The 18989-nt window shown below is 38.9% G+C and overlaps 1 protein-coding gene across 5 annotated transcripts in view; it reads left to right on the forward strand.

Moving 5' to 3' along the window:
• furina (furin (paired basic amino acid cleaving enzyme) a) overlaps positions 1–18989 on the forward strand; it is a 62762-nt gene that overhangs the window by 26881 nt on the left and 16892 nt on the right. For all 5 annotated transcript variants that reach the window (XM_030764971.1, XM_030764972.1, XM_030764970.1 and 2 more), the window contains 5 exons: positions 2264–2362; positions 8604–8699; positions 10062–10190; positions 10295–10371; positions 17599–17687. In XM_030764971.1, coding sequence (XP_030620831.1) covers positions 2264–2362; positions 8604–8699; positions 10062–10190; positions 10295–10371; positions 17599–17687 — 490 coding nt within the window. The remainder of the gene's footprint in view (positions 1–2263; positions 2363–8603; positions 8700–10061; positions 10191–10294; positions 10372–17598; positions 17688–18989) is intronic.

An 18989-nucleotide genomic window follows, 5' to 3' on the forward strand; every position in this document is an offset into this window, starting at 1 on the left:
TACAGAGCACTTATCTATTAGATCAGTTGTGTTTATGTACTCAATTGGTTAAGCATTAAGTAATTAATTGTACTTGCTTGGCCAGATAAGGCTGCACACAACTGTAACCTTTGGTCATTTGTGGGAGTCACAAGGTTGGGAAAGACTCTTGAGTACAGAAATGGCACTGAGTTAACTGTGATGGTGGGAACAGGTGTGTTTTTTTAAAAATACACTAAGTACGATCTTCCTAATTCTTTTCACATGGCTTCACAGGGGGCCTTAGATGTGCATTGCAAAAGGATTGGCCTGGTTCCTTAAGGCACTGATCTTAAGTGTTGTCCTTAGGACTTTAAATTGATAGATTTAGATTGATAATCAAAGTCTTGTGTTTATGGAAAGGGATGTCTATACACTGATTTTGTGCAATAACAGGGTCTTTCCAGTTAAACATCACTCATGTGTGTCTTTGATCTCCCAAAGGTTTTCCATATTCTTGCTTGTTTTCCACCCTGAGATCAGTGCAGTGTGGTAGTCAGGCCAGGCTCCTCCTCCATTCATGTGGTTGTAAGGGAGGGTCTAGAGACATTTGATGAATGCAGTTCAAATGTCTTCAGTTTTTTTTTTCTTTTTTTCTTTCCTCTCAGTCACGAGTCATTTTTTTTGCGGTGGATATGTGTATTCATAGCCTTATCTAAATAAAAGAAAACAAATCTTTAATCTCTTTTTCCATGCGTCCTTGGTTGAATGTCGGTATGTTCTGGCAGTGGTTTAACTTGATAAAATCTGGTGTTGGTATGTCCACTGGCCTCTTTGCAGCCAGGATCAGTGTTCGACCTTTTAGGAGTGTTATCTCAGCTCACACAATGGACCAGCACATCATGCCATCTTCTCTTTCCCAGGGAGTTGATCTGCTTTTGTACTGAAGCATTACCACTAGCTCCTCTTTTTCTAACTCATCTGTTATCTCATCTCTCACCTCCTCTCTCTGCCCTCATGCACACTTTTTTTTCTTTCTTTTTTTTTTTTTTTCCTCCCTTCGGCCGGGTAGAAGTCTCCGCTTTCACTGAGGCGTTTGGTTGTCTCACTGAGTTAAATGTTGAAGGAGAAAAAAAAAAAAGTCCAAAAGAAAACAGGAGAGAGAGGAGGTTCCTAGGCCTTGATGTCTCTCCCCTCATGAGAAATTTTATAGCCTCATTGCCTTTCAGCGGAAGATTATTATGTCCACATGCAGTAAAAATAAAAAGCTCACGTCACATGTTGTGAAATTGAACTCTGTACATTATGCAGAAAGGGTTACGTAAGATGTTTAGTCTACCTTGTTTCTCTATATCTGACTCTTTTTGTTTTTTTGGTACCCTCTTTAACTAAGGGTTTAAAATTAGGTTTAATTTGAAAATGATACGCTTGGCATGACGAGTGATTTTTAAAATAACGAAATAAACAACACAAACCATCTTTTCTGTATCGCGTCGTTGCGGAACACGAGCGACTCCTGAGTTCCCTTGACAGTAATTTATTTATTTATCTGAAGAGGAGCTAATGAAGTCATAACTTTTCATTCCAAGGCCTTTCTGGTATATTAAATCCCATGCTGTCAGGAGCTCGCTCTGCTTTACATCCTTTGATTCCTGGCAGAGCCCCTCAGTTCCCTGCTCTGCATCAGGAGCTTCACAGAACCAGTCCTGTTTCTGATGTCGAGCCGCTATCAGAGGGGAAGTGAATGCACGTTCTTGCCTGCAGAACTGATTAGGTTGTATTGTCTTTTCACGCGTGCATTTTCGGGGGCTTCCTGTGTATTAACTGTGGTTTGCAGTGAGACAGTAGTGCGTGTATGGTCTCAGACGTGTGGTGAACGTGTGTCACACTGAATGTCTGGATGAGGCAAGTCATAGAACAAGAAACATAGGTGCTTGACTCTGACTCAGTATAGGGCAACGATTTGATCTGTACAGACCACTTGCTTATTTACAATTAGCTGGAAAAAAACGTACCAATTATCCATCACCGCAATGCATATACAGTGGTTTTATACACTCTTAGTTATGTAGGGAGCTGACTGGTATGTTTTATTCGTTCCAAATCAACAAACTACACTCTTATCTCCTGCTCATTCCTTGGTTCAGTATCTTTCTGTGGCTCGATCACTGGTAAGCGTAATCCAGATGAGTCTATTTTCTGCTTTATCTCTTTGTGGGCTAGAGGTGTTGCGTTTCATACATCTGTGTATTAAGTGCAGAACACTGATTTGAATCTCTCTTTTTTTTTTTCTTTGCTTCTACAGATATTTGGGGATTATTATCATTTTCGTCACCGCAGGGTAGTGAAGAGGTCTTTATCAGAACACCGAGGGACGCACCTCCGTCTGCACAGAGAACCCCAGGTAAGCTTTATAAACAACTACCTTTCTTTCTTTGGTTGCTTTACATGCATTACTGTTGATTCCCCCCCCCCCCCCATCTTTTTCAAGCATAGTGGCTACATAATACTCATTTTAGCAACAAATTAAGGCAAGAGATTTGGATGTTTTTCCTTGAACGAAGCCCCGGGTATTTCTTGAGCACACTTGGAACCTTAAAAGTAACTCCTAGTAAATCTGTTGTTTTATATTAACTTAAGAAACTGTCATTTAATATTTGATTTACCCACACAAGCATATCATATCAGAGGGAAGAAGTTCAGCTCAACGTATTTATTTTCTTCTATTTATTTATTTATTTAAAGTTCACCAGTGCTGAACAGTTTAGCTACAGAAATGAAGGGGCTAATTTCCATGATGCTGCTTTCCCACATGATGAAACTACTTTGTCTTCCTCTGTGAGGAGCTCATTACCTTAGATGATGGAAGAAGCTGTAGCCCTAATCCTGATCTATATCTATATTTATATCTTATATCTTACTATACCACAATGCCATTTCACTCTTTTTTTTTTGAATAGTTATTTGCAGCATTTTTACTATGGTTACAGAGGATGTATTGGCTGTACTTTTTTATAAGTTAAACTTTCACCCATCCTAACACATTCCTGTGTTATGATGCAAATTTTACCCTTTGGAAGTGATATGCATTTTTTTTATTCTTGAGTGTTTTTCGGTGATGAATAGCAGCAGTCCTCAACCCCATTCGGCTCTGTATGATTTCGACCTGATGAAAGGCTTTCAGAACTCCTCTGTGTGGCTCTCTGCCTGCTCCAGCCTCCACTGTTTCATGTTTCTTTCAAGAATTTAGAAAAGCTTTGGGTTTTACTGTCATGAATTTGAAATGTGTTTTTTTTTAAGTTGAAGTCCTACAGTGAATTGGCTGACATCTGAAATTGTTCAGAAATCCTTGAGTATTTGTCACTCACTGGTGCTCTAATCCAGATGCAAGATCTGAAGCCATGTGAAACACTAACCCACAGTTTTAATACCAAAGCTACCAGGGTTTGAAGTCTCTAACGAAAACTGCTGGCTATTACTCATCTTCGAGTGGGGGTTGAAACCTGTTTCTTTTAACATACTTACAGTACCACGGTCGACAAGCTCAAATGGCCTGCAAGGGCTGGCTGGTTTCGTCTGAGATGGAAAACCACTCCATTGTCCAGTGAACAAAAACGATGAAGTGTGTTATTAATAATGAGGCCACCTGGAACTGAGCACACTCTCTCTGAGGCTCTGCGCTGCTGTAGGTGGGCTTATTTGCCCATGCGGTGAGAGGGTGTGCCGTGTCTCGCTGTACCCATGTTTCTGGGACTGTGACTGTAAATGATTAGCCCCTGAAGTTCCACATGTCCCATTCAATTTTTAATGTCACTTACCAACCCGAGCTGGCGTAAGACATCTTTCCAGGAGCAGGAGACGGTGCTGTTGGTGCCTGTCAGGGGATGCACCTGTTTCCTAATGATCTTCAGTTGCATTGTTTTTTTTTTTTGTGTGTGTTTTTTTTTTTTTTGTGTTGCTGGCAAGAGGACTGTAATGGTACATTTGTCCACACCAAACTGTGCTCATGTTTGAGTACGTATTGTGAATCAATGATTTTCCATTAGGAAATAGTTAATATATTAAACAATCATCAGTTGTGATGTTTTTTTTTCATGCATACAGTCCAGACTATGGAATATATATGATACATTCCAATCCCCAAATGCCTTGAAAACATGAATATGTTTTTGTGTAAATAGCAAGCTGACAAGTCAAACAGGAAGACTCCCCAGAATCGTCTGTCTTTACCACAGAAAAGACAAACAAATATTTGACCTTTCTTTTTCGCCCTCAGCAAAATCACACCAAACAGAAAGTTCTGTGTATTGTTACACCCCTAATTACCGTATCATATGGTGAATGGAAAGACTTGTATATTCTAAGAGGGTGTAGAAAGATAAGAGGCTTCTAAAGGCAGGTAGATATTCATTATTAAGTGTCCTTTACCGTTTGTGTTGAGTGTTCTTACCCTCACTGGTGGTGGCCCTACCGGGATTTCCTGTTACTTCCCTACTCTGTTTCCTGTTGTTGAATTCCTTTTGCTCCCTTACCACCGTGCAGAAAGGGGTTACGCCCAGTTTGTAAATGTCTAACTTGTCATCAATTTCTATTGTTTTGAATAAGACCCTTGAATCACCTTAGCAATGTTGTTCTTGTGTTTGTGTGTTGGGAAAAGAAAAAGAACAATTTTAGAAAAGGGAGAACTGTTCAAACTGCCAAGTGCCTGAAAGGACTAAAGGAGATTCTACTAGCAGGCTGCAATATCTAAGTCATCTGAAAGCATTGGAGAACAAGTATTCTAGGTTGCCATTTTCTTGACCTTTTAATAATGACAGTTTTACACTGAGGTTCAGAAGTCCACTATCAAGAGCAGTCTTTTTCATCATTTATCAAAAACTTATACAAATGTTTGCTCAGTTGATACTTATTATTCGACAACATGTCATTTAGAAGTGATACAAATGAAAAATTTTTAGAAATGAGAATCATCTGAATATATCTGAATATCTTGATTGAATACCTTTTGCTAAAGTTCTTTTGTTCTGATACCATATATTTCATTCAAATGGTAACACGTATGCTCCTAATGCCCAGTCTGAGTTGTTTTGGACTTTTAACAACTAGTACTGGATATTGACTCAATTAATATGATCTGCTGTGTATTCTCGTCTCTACTGCTAGTGCTTTAACTTTGAAAAAACTTATGTTGAAAAATATTTTCCTTTTTTTTTTTTTTTTAAATGTCAGAGGAGCTTAGTGAAGCAGTTTGAGGCCAAATTGATCTCTTGAGCGCTGAAAAACTAACCCAGCGCCAAATTGCAGCTAAATTGAAATTTTCTAAGGGGCCAGTACAGCGCACGCTCGAGGGTTTTTCACAAACCAAATCATTTTCGTCCAAGGCAAGACCAGTCAGACCTAAAGTGACCACATCATCTGAAGATCAGATTATCAGCTAACATGGTTATGAGACAGCACAGCATCTGCATCCAAGATGCAAATACAGCTGAACAAATAATATTCACACCATTTAGGTAAAGTACAGTCAAAAGATAAGATATTGGTAAGCTGAGGCCTTTGTGAGAGAGTAACAGTTTCCAAACCACTTTTTGTTGATGACGTTAAACCAAATATGAATGTTTAGCAAGGGCCAAACAATCCTGAAATCTCTGTTTTGGAGACTAGAAGAAAGTCTTGTTTACAGTTGCAGTTGAAGAGCTTACATGAGAAGCCAGCTGCATGAGAGGTCAAAACAACAGTGTGTAAAAAACCAACAGTCAGACATGGTGGTGGAAATATTTAGATGTGAGGACATTTCGACTGTTCTTGAATCCGTGACTTGCCCACTGTCAACTGCACGTTGACCAAAGAGAGGTACTATTCTGTTCTGCAGAATTATTCCATCCCGTCAGGCTTAAGGTTGTGTGGAGGAGGAATCATTCTCCAGCAGGACAATGATTCCAAACATGCATCAAAGCTGTGCCAGGCCTATTTTAAGTCCAAGGAAGTGCAGAGTGCTAACTTATGTGGCATTCCCCTGCACAGTCACTAGACCTCAACCCCACTGAACATCATTTAAAAAGGGAAAAGGCAAAAAAAAATGTTGCATCTTCAAAAGACACTCTCTCAGATACTCCAGCAGATTGCTGTTAAAATGTGAATTCTCAAATTCCACTGAAGCTTTTGAATGCAAGCTATTATATAAGGCAAACAGTGGACATATTATATGTTGAGACATTTTGATTTTCAGTAAAAACTAACAGCACTGCTAACAATGCTAACAACAACTAACTTTTTGAGTTGTATTAGTGGAAATGATTTAATTATGTTTAAGAAATATTGTTCGACTGAAAATTTGTATTAGTTTTTAATAAATTATGAAATAACAGTTCTTTGTAGCACACTCAGGCTTTTGAACCCTATTGCATCTTCAAATTGCTTCAAATGACTGGAGCCCTCTCAATATGACACCCCTGGTTAAAAGAAATGTATGTTCTAATATAAAGCATCTAATTTTGTAAATGAAACCGTTTTAGTGTAGAGATGAATGAGCTATATAAATGCAATAATTTTCAATAATGAATTTGAGAATATATTTGCCGTTGTATTTGCCATAAATTGGGACAGTTTTGTGGTGTTCTTGAAAGGTGCATTTGAAATCCTGGACAGTTGATTTTTTTTTTTTTCCATGGTGGAGGTTATGGAATTATTTTCAATGTTTAGATGTTTGTCTCTGTCTGTTTTGACCCGCAGTGGTCTCGCGGTAGGATAAAATTTCTACAAAACGTCAGCCCTGTAGTTTAATCGTCTGGTTATAATAGTCTTTTCACACAGCCATCTTAATTGTTAGCCTTAGTATGAGGGCCAAGGGAGCAATTACACTGTCTTGTTGGGAACTGTGTTAATGCTTTGTTTGGTTGTCTGACACCAGCGTGGCACTGTTTCAGAGAGATGTGGCTTCCTTCCACCACATTTTGCAGCTGGCAAAACAGAATCTGGACTTATATTTATCATGACACCAAGATTGCTCTTCATCCAAGCAGTGAAATCATTCTTTTGCATAACTTCTCTGAAATCTCAAGTATGAATGTTGGTTAAGTGCTCGACCTCATTTCCTCCATCCATCATGACTTTTAAGTGGACAAAGAAGAAATTGTAATTGCTCCAAAACCTCATAATGGAAACCCCTTTCACTTCAGCCTAAATGTTCTAAATTTTTGTAATCTTCACTTGACAGAAAGAAATTCATGGTTCCATTTTAGATATAATACTGACTTTATAATAATATGTCCTTAGTTGGTCCACCATTGGTGTAATACTGGTTTTATGACCAGATGTAATTCATTCCACCACTGGTTTAGCATAAGGTAGGGTCATATCTCAGTTTCCCTAATTAATGCATTTGGACACAGATTACCCATGATATTAGTAATCAGAGCCTGATGTTGTACTAGCAAATATTGACTTCTAAGTTTACGGTAAAATGGGATAGTTTTGTGTAGTCCTTGAAATGCAGATGTAAATAAAAGTGATAGATCTGTCCAGAGATGACCTCTGCCCACCGTTTTTTACTTCAGATCTGACTGGCTAGTGAATCATTAGTCAGCCTCTGTTGTTGAGATTGACTTTCTAGTTGTGTAAAATATGTAATACAAATTTATTCAGGTGCTGTCAGCTCCTCTGTTCTGGGGGGACCTGCTGAGAGAACATCTGTTCCAACTGCAAACTGTATGCATCGTCCAGGCAAGCTGTTTCATCAGGAATTAATGTGAAATGATAAAATACTTGACACATGAAAGTATTCCCAAGGCCTGATTTATACCTTCATGCTTCAGTGTTTTTTACTGACCTTGTGTGTTATTTGTTAGTCGACTGTGCAGAAGCAGTGTTTTCAGAGCAGTAGTGATTCCGGTCGTCCTTCAGGATTGCCCCTGTCCTTGTACTACTGTCAGACATTTTCCTGCCACTACTGTGCTGTCACTTCTCTGTCCATTTCATCCACTTTAGTGAAACAACGTGCCATAAAGTAGGTGCAGTGCAGGGTTGTCAGTGCTGCAATCTGTGTCTCTCTGCGCTTTCTGCCAGCCTTTCCGCTGCTGCAGCAGGAGGGGAACAGTCCCCCCCCTCCTGCTATCGCAGTTTACCGTTATCTTGTCTTTGTACTGAGGCGAAGAGAGAGACAAAGACTGTATGTCTCTCTGAATGTGTTCCTCTGTCTGAGGGAGGTCTGGTTTCTCCTTTTATTGACAGCAACAGTTAAACTAGTGTCCTGTTTTGTGACTTTGAGCCTCATTTTTCAATACTGTGCATGCTTTTCCAAGGCCCTCGTAAATAATGGCTATGGTTGGTACTTTATTTTTTTCTCTTTGAGAAAGAGATTATACTTTTATTTATTTGGAACATTTCCCAGCGGCTGACAGTATTAAACAAATTAGAGAAGTTAATATTTCATTAAGCGTTACACAATGTAACACGAGCTGAAACAAACAAAAATGTGTGTGATTTTCACATTAAAGTCAACATTTGTTTTACTTCCCAATCTCTTCATGCTCAAAGGACACAGACAAGCACACACAGGCGTACATGCAAAGCATACACACACAAGCACACATCCTGCATGTTATGTGCCTGTCAATGATTCTGTGTGTTTGTTTGTTTTTCTCAAGGTAACGTGGCTGGAGCAGCAGGTGGTGAAACCGAGGAAGAAGAGAGATATTTACTCTGAGCCAGCTGACCCAAAGTTTACACAACAGTGGTACCTGGTGAGCAGACTTACTATTCTCCTCTCTTCATGCGTGTGTACGAGAGAGAGAGAGGGAGAGAGAGATCCTAGTATGCAGATGATAACGCTGTGGAACAATTCTGTGTTTGGCTTGAGAACACAGTGCTTTCCTATGAATGAGCTGTTGCATTGTTTTGGTTGGACACACAAGACTCAGTTTAGTCAGTTCAGCCCCATTAAAAAGGGAATTGCGTAAGAGAAGTGCACTCATTCACATCATCACCAGTCGACTTCATTTGGAATCGATCGGCAAAGCTCTGATTTGAAAAAAAGAAAACAAAACAAAGAAACAACAAAAAACCTGGACGCAAACAAGTTAAACCTGGGACATTGTTTCCATCCAGTGTAAACAGAACTTGCCCTTTCTTTGATTTTGCAAAATAGTTGTATAATTGCATAATTGTAACAAAAAATAAAAGACGAAAACGAGAAATGAAAGGATGCGCCCCATTCTGTTCTCATTCAACATTTTTGGTCTCTCATATTGTGAACAGATTTTTTTTTTTTTTAACCGATAAAGTGAAAAATTTGTTCAAACAAACAGCTCAGGGGTGGTAGAAAAATGTCTGTTTAACAGACCAGCACATTTGAGGGGATATGTCCATTTTGGCTGATGTTTATTCGGACGAAGACCTTAGCTATAATGGCGGATGTGGAGTGCATGGCTGGCTTGGCTAACATAGGACACAGGCGGGCTTGGCTAAGGTAGGAATACCTGGCTGCAATTGATCCATCCCCAGGGGATGTTTTTTGATGCTGGCAGCTGGAAGCAGAAGAGCTATGCTGTGAATAAAGTCAATTTTCAGCTCAAAAAAATGCAGCCCCTGCATAAGCTCTAGTATGACTGTACACGCAGTGGGAAAGAGAGAGGTCAACTCCCCACAGTTTTTGAAAGGGTTGGCAGCATTTTTGACCAGCTGAAGGTTGTCACAAGGTCGTTGGCCCTTGACTGTGGATGAGAGTAGTAATGTTTGAACAATCTCAGGTTTTAACTGTACTGATTTGGAAAAGCTGCTTGCTCTAGACTTTCCTCCCTGTCTCCAGGTCAGTAGCCACAGGAAAGGGAGAGTTTAAGACAAACTTAATTCTCTCAGACTTAATGATGTTTGCTTCATTTTTTGCTGTTATTCATTAAATTGAAAATGAGAAATTTCAGCAACTGGGTGTTTTTATTATATCATTGTATTATAGTAATGTTTGTGATACAAGCTAAATTAGTCTGAATGAAAATGGTAATTTTACAGTGATCCTTGGTAAAATTCAACCCCGTAGTTTGAGACAAAATGTTCTTTTTTTCCTGTACTTTTTAACTTAAAAATGACATCTTGTTTTCTCCCCCCAGTTCAATCCCAGTCATCGAGATCTCAATGTGCAAGGTGCATGGAAGCAGGGGATCACTGGAAGGGGTGTGGTCGTCTCCATCTTAGATGATGGAATTGAGAAGAACCATCCTGACCTAGTGCAGAATTATGTGAGTGTCACAGACACAAGACATTCTCTACCCTCCCTCCCTCTGTCTACTCATCTCAAATCTCTCTGTGAACACTTTCTCTCCATGTCTGCGTTTGTTCTCAGGATCCGAATGCAAGTTATGACGTGAATGATGGTGATCCAGACCCTCAGCCTCGATACACACAGCTCAACGATAATAGGTATGGTATCTGCGACTGAGCTCATAAGAGCTCGCTCAGTTTGCTCCTCAGTTGTTGTGATTGCAGTAGCCCTGTGTAGCCCGATTAAAGCCATCTCCTCACAGAAGACGGCCATAAGTAGCCATAATCTGTGAAAAATTCTAATTACTCATTTATGGCTCAGCAGGCGTGAACAGATAGTCCATGAAGAGGATCAAGTACAGCTTGCTCTCCTAACAGAATGTAGGGAGAGTGGTTAAAGAGCATTTAAACCCAGAGTTATTGATGTCCAAGGTGCTGTTTTTGTGCTGTTACAAGATGTGAAGAACATGCTATTTTACAGCCTGCTCATATAAATTTTCTACCAGATTGGGTTTATTGACTTTAAAAGTAGGCAAAACAAAGAAAATGTTAGTGGCAGTGTGCTAGTTTGAAAAGGTAATGGACTATATGTAATGTATGAATGAATGCTGGAAGAAGACAAGTTGCTGACAGGCAGAGGCTGTCTCTTTGCTTTGTGTGGCTGGTTTTACTCAACCATACCAATGTTTACTCATTTGAATTTCGCTTTGCATGAGCCCTGCGCACAAGCCTTGAGCCTTTCTTTTTACCAGCTGTTACTTTGCATTCACTGAACTGAATGTAAAAGTGATGTAACAACAAACCACACTTTCTACTAGCTCATGACAACAGAGATTGATTTTTGTTTTTTAGAGGTAGTCTTCAATAAATTGAGTTGTATGTGTATATAAAAAAAAACCATACAATAGAACTTGGATAATTATAATGGAAGAATGATTATTGACTGGAATGCCGTTTTAATAAGGACAGTTTGCCTGTTTGACAAACTGATAAGTACAACTTCCATGCTTTACTAATTAGTTAATGAGTTTGTCTCAATCCTAACCCTCACCACACTACTGTTTAATTAATTCACTTTAAGCTAGTGTTTTTTACAGTGCCATCAACAGATCTGATTCCATTACTGAAATGAATGACTTGATATTGACACACCCAAAATACGTTCCACTATAGGAGTCCAGCAGTTCATAATTTACAACGTTACTGTGGCAAGTGTTTTCTCTTTGCCTCACTCTGTGGAGAAATGAACTTTTAGCCTCTTCCGCTGTATGCGACTTGTCTGATAAAAGTGGTTGCCTTTTACGATGCAGTGCTTTTAGTTGTGTCCCCTAGCTTGTCTCAGCTTATTTAGCTTTCAAAGCTTTTTTTGCAGCTGTTAAGTAATTTTGTTTCGGATTGAAAGTTAATGCACTTCCCCTTAATCCAAGCAGTTTATTTGTCACATTGACTTAAATCATCCTTATGCAACCTTGGGAGGTTTTGTGGTTTAGTTAAGTGTAGGAAATCTACTGGGATTAATTAGATATAATTCTACAACCAAGATTCATTTCTTTCCGTCACACCATGTGTGTTGGGTTGATCCAGTTAAATTTATTGACAATAACAAAATGAGACACATGTCTTGCTTCAGAGAAATCAGGTTGACACTGTAGATGTTCTTGTTTTTCCTTTTCTCAATTGAAATAAGGGTTATTCCCTCAATCTGCTATTTTGTGGGATAATATCCAGCAAACCATTTTCTCTGGATGCTAACTATTATCAGCAGTGACGGGCAAAGGAGCTTGTAGTTAGGGGCAGATTGAAATCAAAAGTACGTTGCTGAGAGGCATTACTTTGTAATTTGTTGCTGGGTTGCCATTGGGCCATGGCTGCCAAATGAATGTAGACTCAGTGTAAAGATGCATGACAGTGTTAGTTTGACTGCTAAAATAGATAGTTAAGGAAAGAAGCATGCATGCATATATTGCCCGGAAAACACGCACAAGAACCAGGCTGCCTCTGAAAGTTTGTATTTCTCAGATTATCTATCTGCAGCCTTGCTGATCCTTTAAGTTATTGTTAGCTGGCTGCCCAGCTTCCCCTGACCACGGTGGTGAAATGCCCTCTGAGGGGTGGGCTCAGGGCTGTATAGGAGCCTGTTTCTAGTTAAAAAAGCCATCTCTGTTCACTTCCATAAAGCAGTCTTTCTTCCTTCATATTTCAGAGCAGCAGTGAGTGTATTTACACCATGTTTACTTAAGTTAATATCTTATTTGCCTGAATGTCTCTTCTCTGGTTCTCAAGCATCACATCACAACTTCCTTGGAAAGAGAGCACGTGGCACTGATGTGCTCGTTCTGACATCCTGTGTGGTGGAGTGTAATATGAGTAAATAATTAAACATTGATTTTCAGTTCTTCTTAATTGGGCCATGTCATGGTAAACCTTTTTTCTTTTTTTTTTTTTAGTTTTATTTTAAGAAAAATGGAGTGACATTGAGGTTGTCCTCACAGAAGAGAGTTCTCCTGAGAGACAAGTCAAATATTTCAACAGTATGAATGGAAAAAAGCGTGGGTATACCACAGTCTTTACTGATTTAGAGTTTAATTGTATCTTTGCGTAATAGCATGAAAGAACACTCTGTCTGTACTTTGAAGATGGGATTCTTCTAGTCTGGGTTGATGCTGTTCAGTGTTTATGCTGAATTATCTTAATGCATATGTCTCTTACTCCCATTTCATTTTGTACAATTAAATGAAATCTCTTTAAGCTGTCAGAGCTGAAGAGAAATGTTATGGATGAGCTCCCTGTTTTTCTTGAGGCTTTAGATTGTTGTAGACTGCATTGCCTGGTGCCTGAAATGGTCACAGTATGTTCATTTATGTTGCCGTCGGGAAACTGGCATAAAAGTTAACGGAGAAAAATGGAATATTTAACAAGTATTTAAAGGTATTTGTCTGATATGGCTTCAACACATTTTGTACTTTTAGAATTTTAGTCGGAATGTGAAGAGAAAAAGACACAGGATGCTATATAAAGGTGTTTAGTGCCCAGTTATTCAAATATTCCAACTACATTTTCCTCCAAGATCTGGTCTGGGCTGCTGGTGAATTACACCATTTCATCAGTGATTTTCAAAATGACCATTGGTATCAATGTCAGTGAAGAAAATCCCAGTGATGCTCCCATTTAGAGATTTAGAGAGATTGCACAGTTTGGAGGGCTGTGGTTTGGTGGGCTGCATTACATATTGCTTTCAATGTTTTAACGCATGCCTAACTTCAGCAGGATTCATGCAATATTACTGCAGCCACATAAACTGCAGGGTTTCAACGGTGTGTTTGATGGAAAAAAAAAAAGAAATACACGAATTCAGTTGGTTTCAGCTATTTCCCAAGTAGCAGGGCTGCCACATCTAAAGGTTTTTATAGACTTGGTCACATTTAATCTTAACGCAAAGCTAGTTTATATTCTCACAGCCAAGAAAAATACGCAAAGAGCTGTGAATAGAAATCAAGTTGATCCAGTAAATGTACTGTTTATTGGAAACGACGTGATAATAAAATAACACACCATAGGTTGCTTTATTGAGAGTCTAAATTTTAAGTCATCTGTGCTATCAAAATAAGCTCAATAACAGGAAAGGCTTGAAGTCTCAGATTTAAGAATACAAAAAATCTCTTCTCTTGGAACATGACCAGGAGAAAGTAATGCGTCATTGTTTGGATTAAAAGAAAGTCATCTAAGAAAATTTAAGGACCTGAATTAATACGCAGGTTAACCAAGTGGTCATTGAGTTGTTCAGCCAATCATCCAAACTTTTAGATGTAAGGACAACTTAAATGATTAGTTGATGACTCTATGTGAAGCCAACCAAACTCAAGTCAGTATTCAGTCACTTGCCCAGTGCTCTGAAATGTTTGTGTCCTTATGTCTGCTTAGAAGAAACAAAAAGTAACTGGTGATAGAGCTACTAATGTGTGTATACTGCTTTATGCTGAAGTTTGGAAGCAGGTGGGTTGACAGATATTTCTAGCTGAGGATGCAATTCAAAATCCTGGACACCCACCTCTCACCAAACCATTCAGTGTCCTCAAAGCTGCAGCTGAAACACTGGATACAAGTGCTTTTGAGCCATTGCCTGAGGGCTCTGATAAGCCAGCTGGAAAATATCCTAATCCAGTTTAAGATGGACATGAATCCAGCTGTATTGAATGCATTAGATCAAATGCTCAACAGTTTGTATCAAAGGCCCTCTAATTCCATTGGAATATGCTGGGATCTATGTCTCAGTGAGAAATCGTAAATACTGTTTTGCGAAGATGCATAACCTCAAGATACTCTCATTATGTGTGCGCTTTAAAAATCTAATGAATTAACTACTTATTTGAAAATAAAGAGTTTGTGTAGTGTTCTGAAATGAAGCTGATACTGGGATTTTTATATTATGCTGTCCTATACTCACATCCTCTCGTATGAAAATATGGATCTTTTGCTCTCGCTCAGTTAACTTAACATGTCTGCTATGTTTGCTTTAGACTTGCTCAGTCAACCTTTCTTGAAGACTGCAGTTGTGTAAAACTGTGTTCTGTGGATGTAAGCTTTACCTCTGGTCAGATTGAATGCCAGGGTGAATGCCAGACTGCAGAGTAATTTTTCAGTTCACTGCAGGCAGGCTATTGTGACTGCCTGTCCTAGCTACAATTTCGATGGGAAAAATGCAGATAGACCTACCGCAGTTGGTATTGGCAGTGAGCCCACAAGTCTTGTCCATTTTTAGGGGTAGTTAATGTCAGGGACATGCCATGGTGAAATCGCTGTGCCTTTATAAAGTGATATGACTAAAATGGTTCCATCTAGCCTATATTTGAATAAATGCCACTCTTACTGCTTTATTTTTGCCTTGAAAGGCTCAAAGATGTGAAAGGTCTTCACAGATCTTGACTGTCATTTATGTTTTTACTTTTCAATGTCGCGTTTATTTCAAAGCCATTTATACAGTTTAAATTTTTATCTGATCCTGGAATCACCGTAGTTTGCCGAGCTTTGCTTTGTTAATGTTCTGCCATTCTGATGCATGCACTGTCCTTTTGGTAATTATGTAATGGTCCACTGAATGCAGCAATTCAGACAGAATAATGATTGGGAGGTTTTGAACGTATCTGAAGTGGTAAGCAATCAACCAAGACGAGACTGTATACAGAGATCGTTTTTCTCCATCAGCAGAGTAAGGCAGTAGTAAATTAAGTGTGTTTGACACAACAGTGTATTTTATAGTTATATAAAGGCCTTTATTAAGGTGATTATATCTGTTCTTTTTTGTAGTAGTATTCCAGATGGTTATGTTTTTGAAACCTGTTGACTTTCTCCTGTTGGTAGATCGTAATCTCCCATGTTTTACTTTTGGCATAACTGGTAAATGACATGCATGTTGTCTTCACTTTGTAGTTAAGTTTTATACATAATAAATGTGAGATCATAAACATTAAGTAGATGAGACTCTTGCATTTTCTTCTTTCTGTGGGTGGTTTCTTCTTTCCTTGTCCATGTTATCTTTATGTTCAGAGCTTATAAAATTCTGAAACTAATGAAATGTTAATTACCACTATAATGTTTGGGCTTCTGTTAAGCGTCTGAGTTCACTGATACCAAACTAGTTACTGTATGTTGTAGGAAAGTACTGCTGGTATGGAGTGTGATGTGTCTGAGCTACATTTAAGCCTTACAATTTTCAGTTTTCTTGTTCAAATCTTCCTATCAGTGTGAAACAGACCATGCATAAACCTAATATTGAAAACAATCCCTTACATTTCCAGAGTTCTGACACTGTTCCCACACCCAGACTCCAAACACTGCTTGGCTCCTGACTGAGTTTATTGGAAAATAATAATTCTCTTATCAGATTACATGTGTTTGTAGAGACCTATTCAATTCAATAATTGACAGGAAATTAAAAATTCAGTTATTCCAGAATGGCACTTTGTGACCTTATGACGCTAGTTTGGAGTATAAATTGTTTAAGATTAACCATTTAAGATACTCAGTCTTCAAACAGGTTTGCTTTACACATTTTGCCATATTTACCTCCTTCGTCAGGCTTGTTTTTCAGTATTTTTCTACCATGCAGTGAATCACTTTGTTGGTCTTAATATGGTAATGTTTGCTATTGTATTGCATGTGTTTTTGTCATTTCTTACAGGCATAACTGTTATGAAATTGTATGTTAATGTAGGGATTGCTGCATACTATGTATTAGTTCTGTTCTGGAGCTTAATCTTGGTCCCGTGACATTTGTTATAGGCAGTTTTATTTGAATGTAGCTTTGATACTAACCTGTGGTCTTGAGCCTTCTTTGTCTTAATGCCTGGAGGGAATTTATGGATCCCTGTTCTATAGTTATTGACTCTTAGAGCTTAGCTGCTAGTACTCCCTGGGTCATTACATGACCAGTGACCTGATTTGTTTTATTGAGAGAGGCTCTAGTTCTTAGCTGAGAAAAACAGATGTTACAGATGCAGAGCTACGTATTAGCAGTTTTAAGCATAATTACCTGAAACTTTAATTCATACGGAGACTGTTTATGCCTGGTTGTTTATTGTATGTTTGGAATGGGGTGCAGAGAGCTTACACTTAGAATGTGTTATGAATGGGGAATCTACGAGAGTGAGGCCCTGAGAGAGGAGGGTGGGGGAATGGTTGGCTGTCCAGATTTGGCTTGCTTTCAGGCTTCATTAGCAATAACTCAAAAGCCTTTTGATCCTTTTGCCTGCCATTTAAGGGGCAGCATGCATTTCTGAGGCCGTGCAAAGTGCATGTCCGGCCCATGTTGTGTGAGAATGAGTTCGACTGGAATGTGTTGATCTGCCTGTTTCTTGACCCAACGGGAGGCCTATAACTCTCCCCCACAGCGTCTAGTTGGACGCAGTCAGACCCTGTGAGCAGAGGCAAGATGAAAAGCTCTTTGTGAATAAGTAGGCCTAAATCTAATTTAGCAGCTCACCGCTATGACGATAGCATGTCATCTCTTTTTTTTTTTTTTTTCTCCTCTTGGCTTCTATGGCACATGAAAGCCAGAACTCAAGGGCATCACTGGTTTAGGTGTACAATTGTGTTTCACTTGTGAAACGGCTCTCTGTATTCTGTCCAGTTTTGCTTGGTTTAAGCTAAATAGCTGGCTGTATTTTTACTTAAATATACTTACTTTACTTGTTTTTACTATGTTGTGCCATACCACATCATTATAACAGACAAAAGACTGGTTCAAGTTCGTCTTGACTGGTTCATCTGGTTCAAGTGTGTATATGCATGTGTCTATGTGCAGATGGATGCTGGGTGAATGTTACATGGAGCTGACAAATGACAGAGATGAAAACATTTTGAACTAACTGATTCCTTTGTGGTTTTCAGACACGGGACCCGCTGCGCTGGAGAAGTGGCTGCAGTGGCCAACAACGGCATTTGTGGAGTTGGGGTTGCCTACAACGCCAAGATTGGAGGTGAATTTGAACTAAGAATTGACAGTGTGGTTGTTCTTTTTTTTGTACCAAAGACAGTTTGTCATGGACTGCGAGCGATAGTGATTGTGGGTATTAGGGCTTGCTTTCTACTGGCTTATTAAGCATGAGACTTATCATACAGTGCAGCACAGGCTCTCTGAGCCATGGTTTCTCCCATAAGCATGTGTAATCCTTTTAATTGGTGAAGGCGCTGTCATCCTATTCAATGCATACTTATCTCATGACTTGTCTGTGTTCTGCCAGCTGTTGAAGAGGTCTGGGATTTTATAAATCCAACAGTTCTTGAGTCTCAACGAGTCACATCCAATCTGTTGTGTTGTCCTCAGGAGTAAGAGGACAAGGGAAGGGAGCTGTCTACATTTTGTATTCTTGAGATTCTGCTCTGCAGCTTGAGTTAGTGAAATTAAACTGTGAGGTACTTGACACAAACTCAACCACCTAGGTTTGCACTAATGGTAATTTGATTTTTTTTTCGGAACACCCAAATTCTAATTTACTATTGAATCAATCTGTATGAGTAATCATATGAGCTCTTGAATTTCAGCTCCTTCAAAGAACAATCATAGTATAATTTCTTTGGTGAACATTTGATATTTTTTTTAGATTAAAAAATAATGAGTTAATAAATCTTAATTTATTACTTGCCTAGTCTTTTGTGTTGATATTCTGTTCTGATGATTCTGACCTTTTGGAGGAAATTGTGAGACTTCGTACATGTGACATGAAAAGAGGGGGGTTTGTCATCTCTCTGTATCTGCGTGACTATGAAACACATGTTCAGTATTCTCAGTATTTCACTATCCCCTTCAAAGCTTTCTATCATGTGCTTTCTTTTTCTGACTGCTAATGTTTTTTAGTGTTAGCTCTTCACGCCTCTTTTGAGACTTTTGGTAGTCAGTTTTCCCCAAGGTTATTGGATGATTTTTGGGTTATCGTCTTTGAATCTGTTTTTAGGTCATGAAACATTTTCTTTGATGTCCATATGCTCCCCTTTTGCACATTATATACACAGTGCCAGTACAGTGCTCAAGCAGTATGGGAAATGTCCATTCGTTTTTCCATTAACAACACTGACCTCATTTTCCCCATGATGAATCTCTTTTTGAATTAGCTCTTTTAATGAGGGGCAGTGTTTAAGTAGACATCCTCACTACAGATCCACCTTGGTTCTTGAGGGAAATCTTTTTAATAAGCATCGGAGACCTTTGAAGAGGTCCTGAGAAGGAGGATATATAATATGAGAACTGGAACAGAGCAACTGAAGGCTTTAAGAGCTGACCC

This window comes from Chanos chanos, chromosome 2 (genome assembly GCF_902362185.1).
Source record: "Chanos chanos chromosome 2, fChaCha1.1, whole genome shotgun sequence".
Lineage (NCBI taxonomy): Eukaryota > Metazoa > Chordata > Actinopteri > Gonorynchiformes > Chanidae > Chanos > Chanos chanos.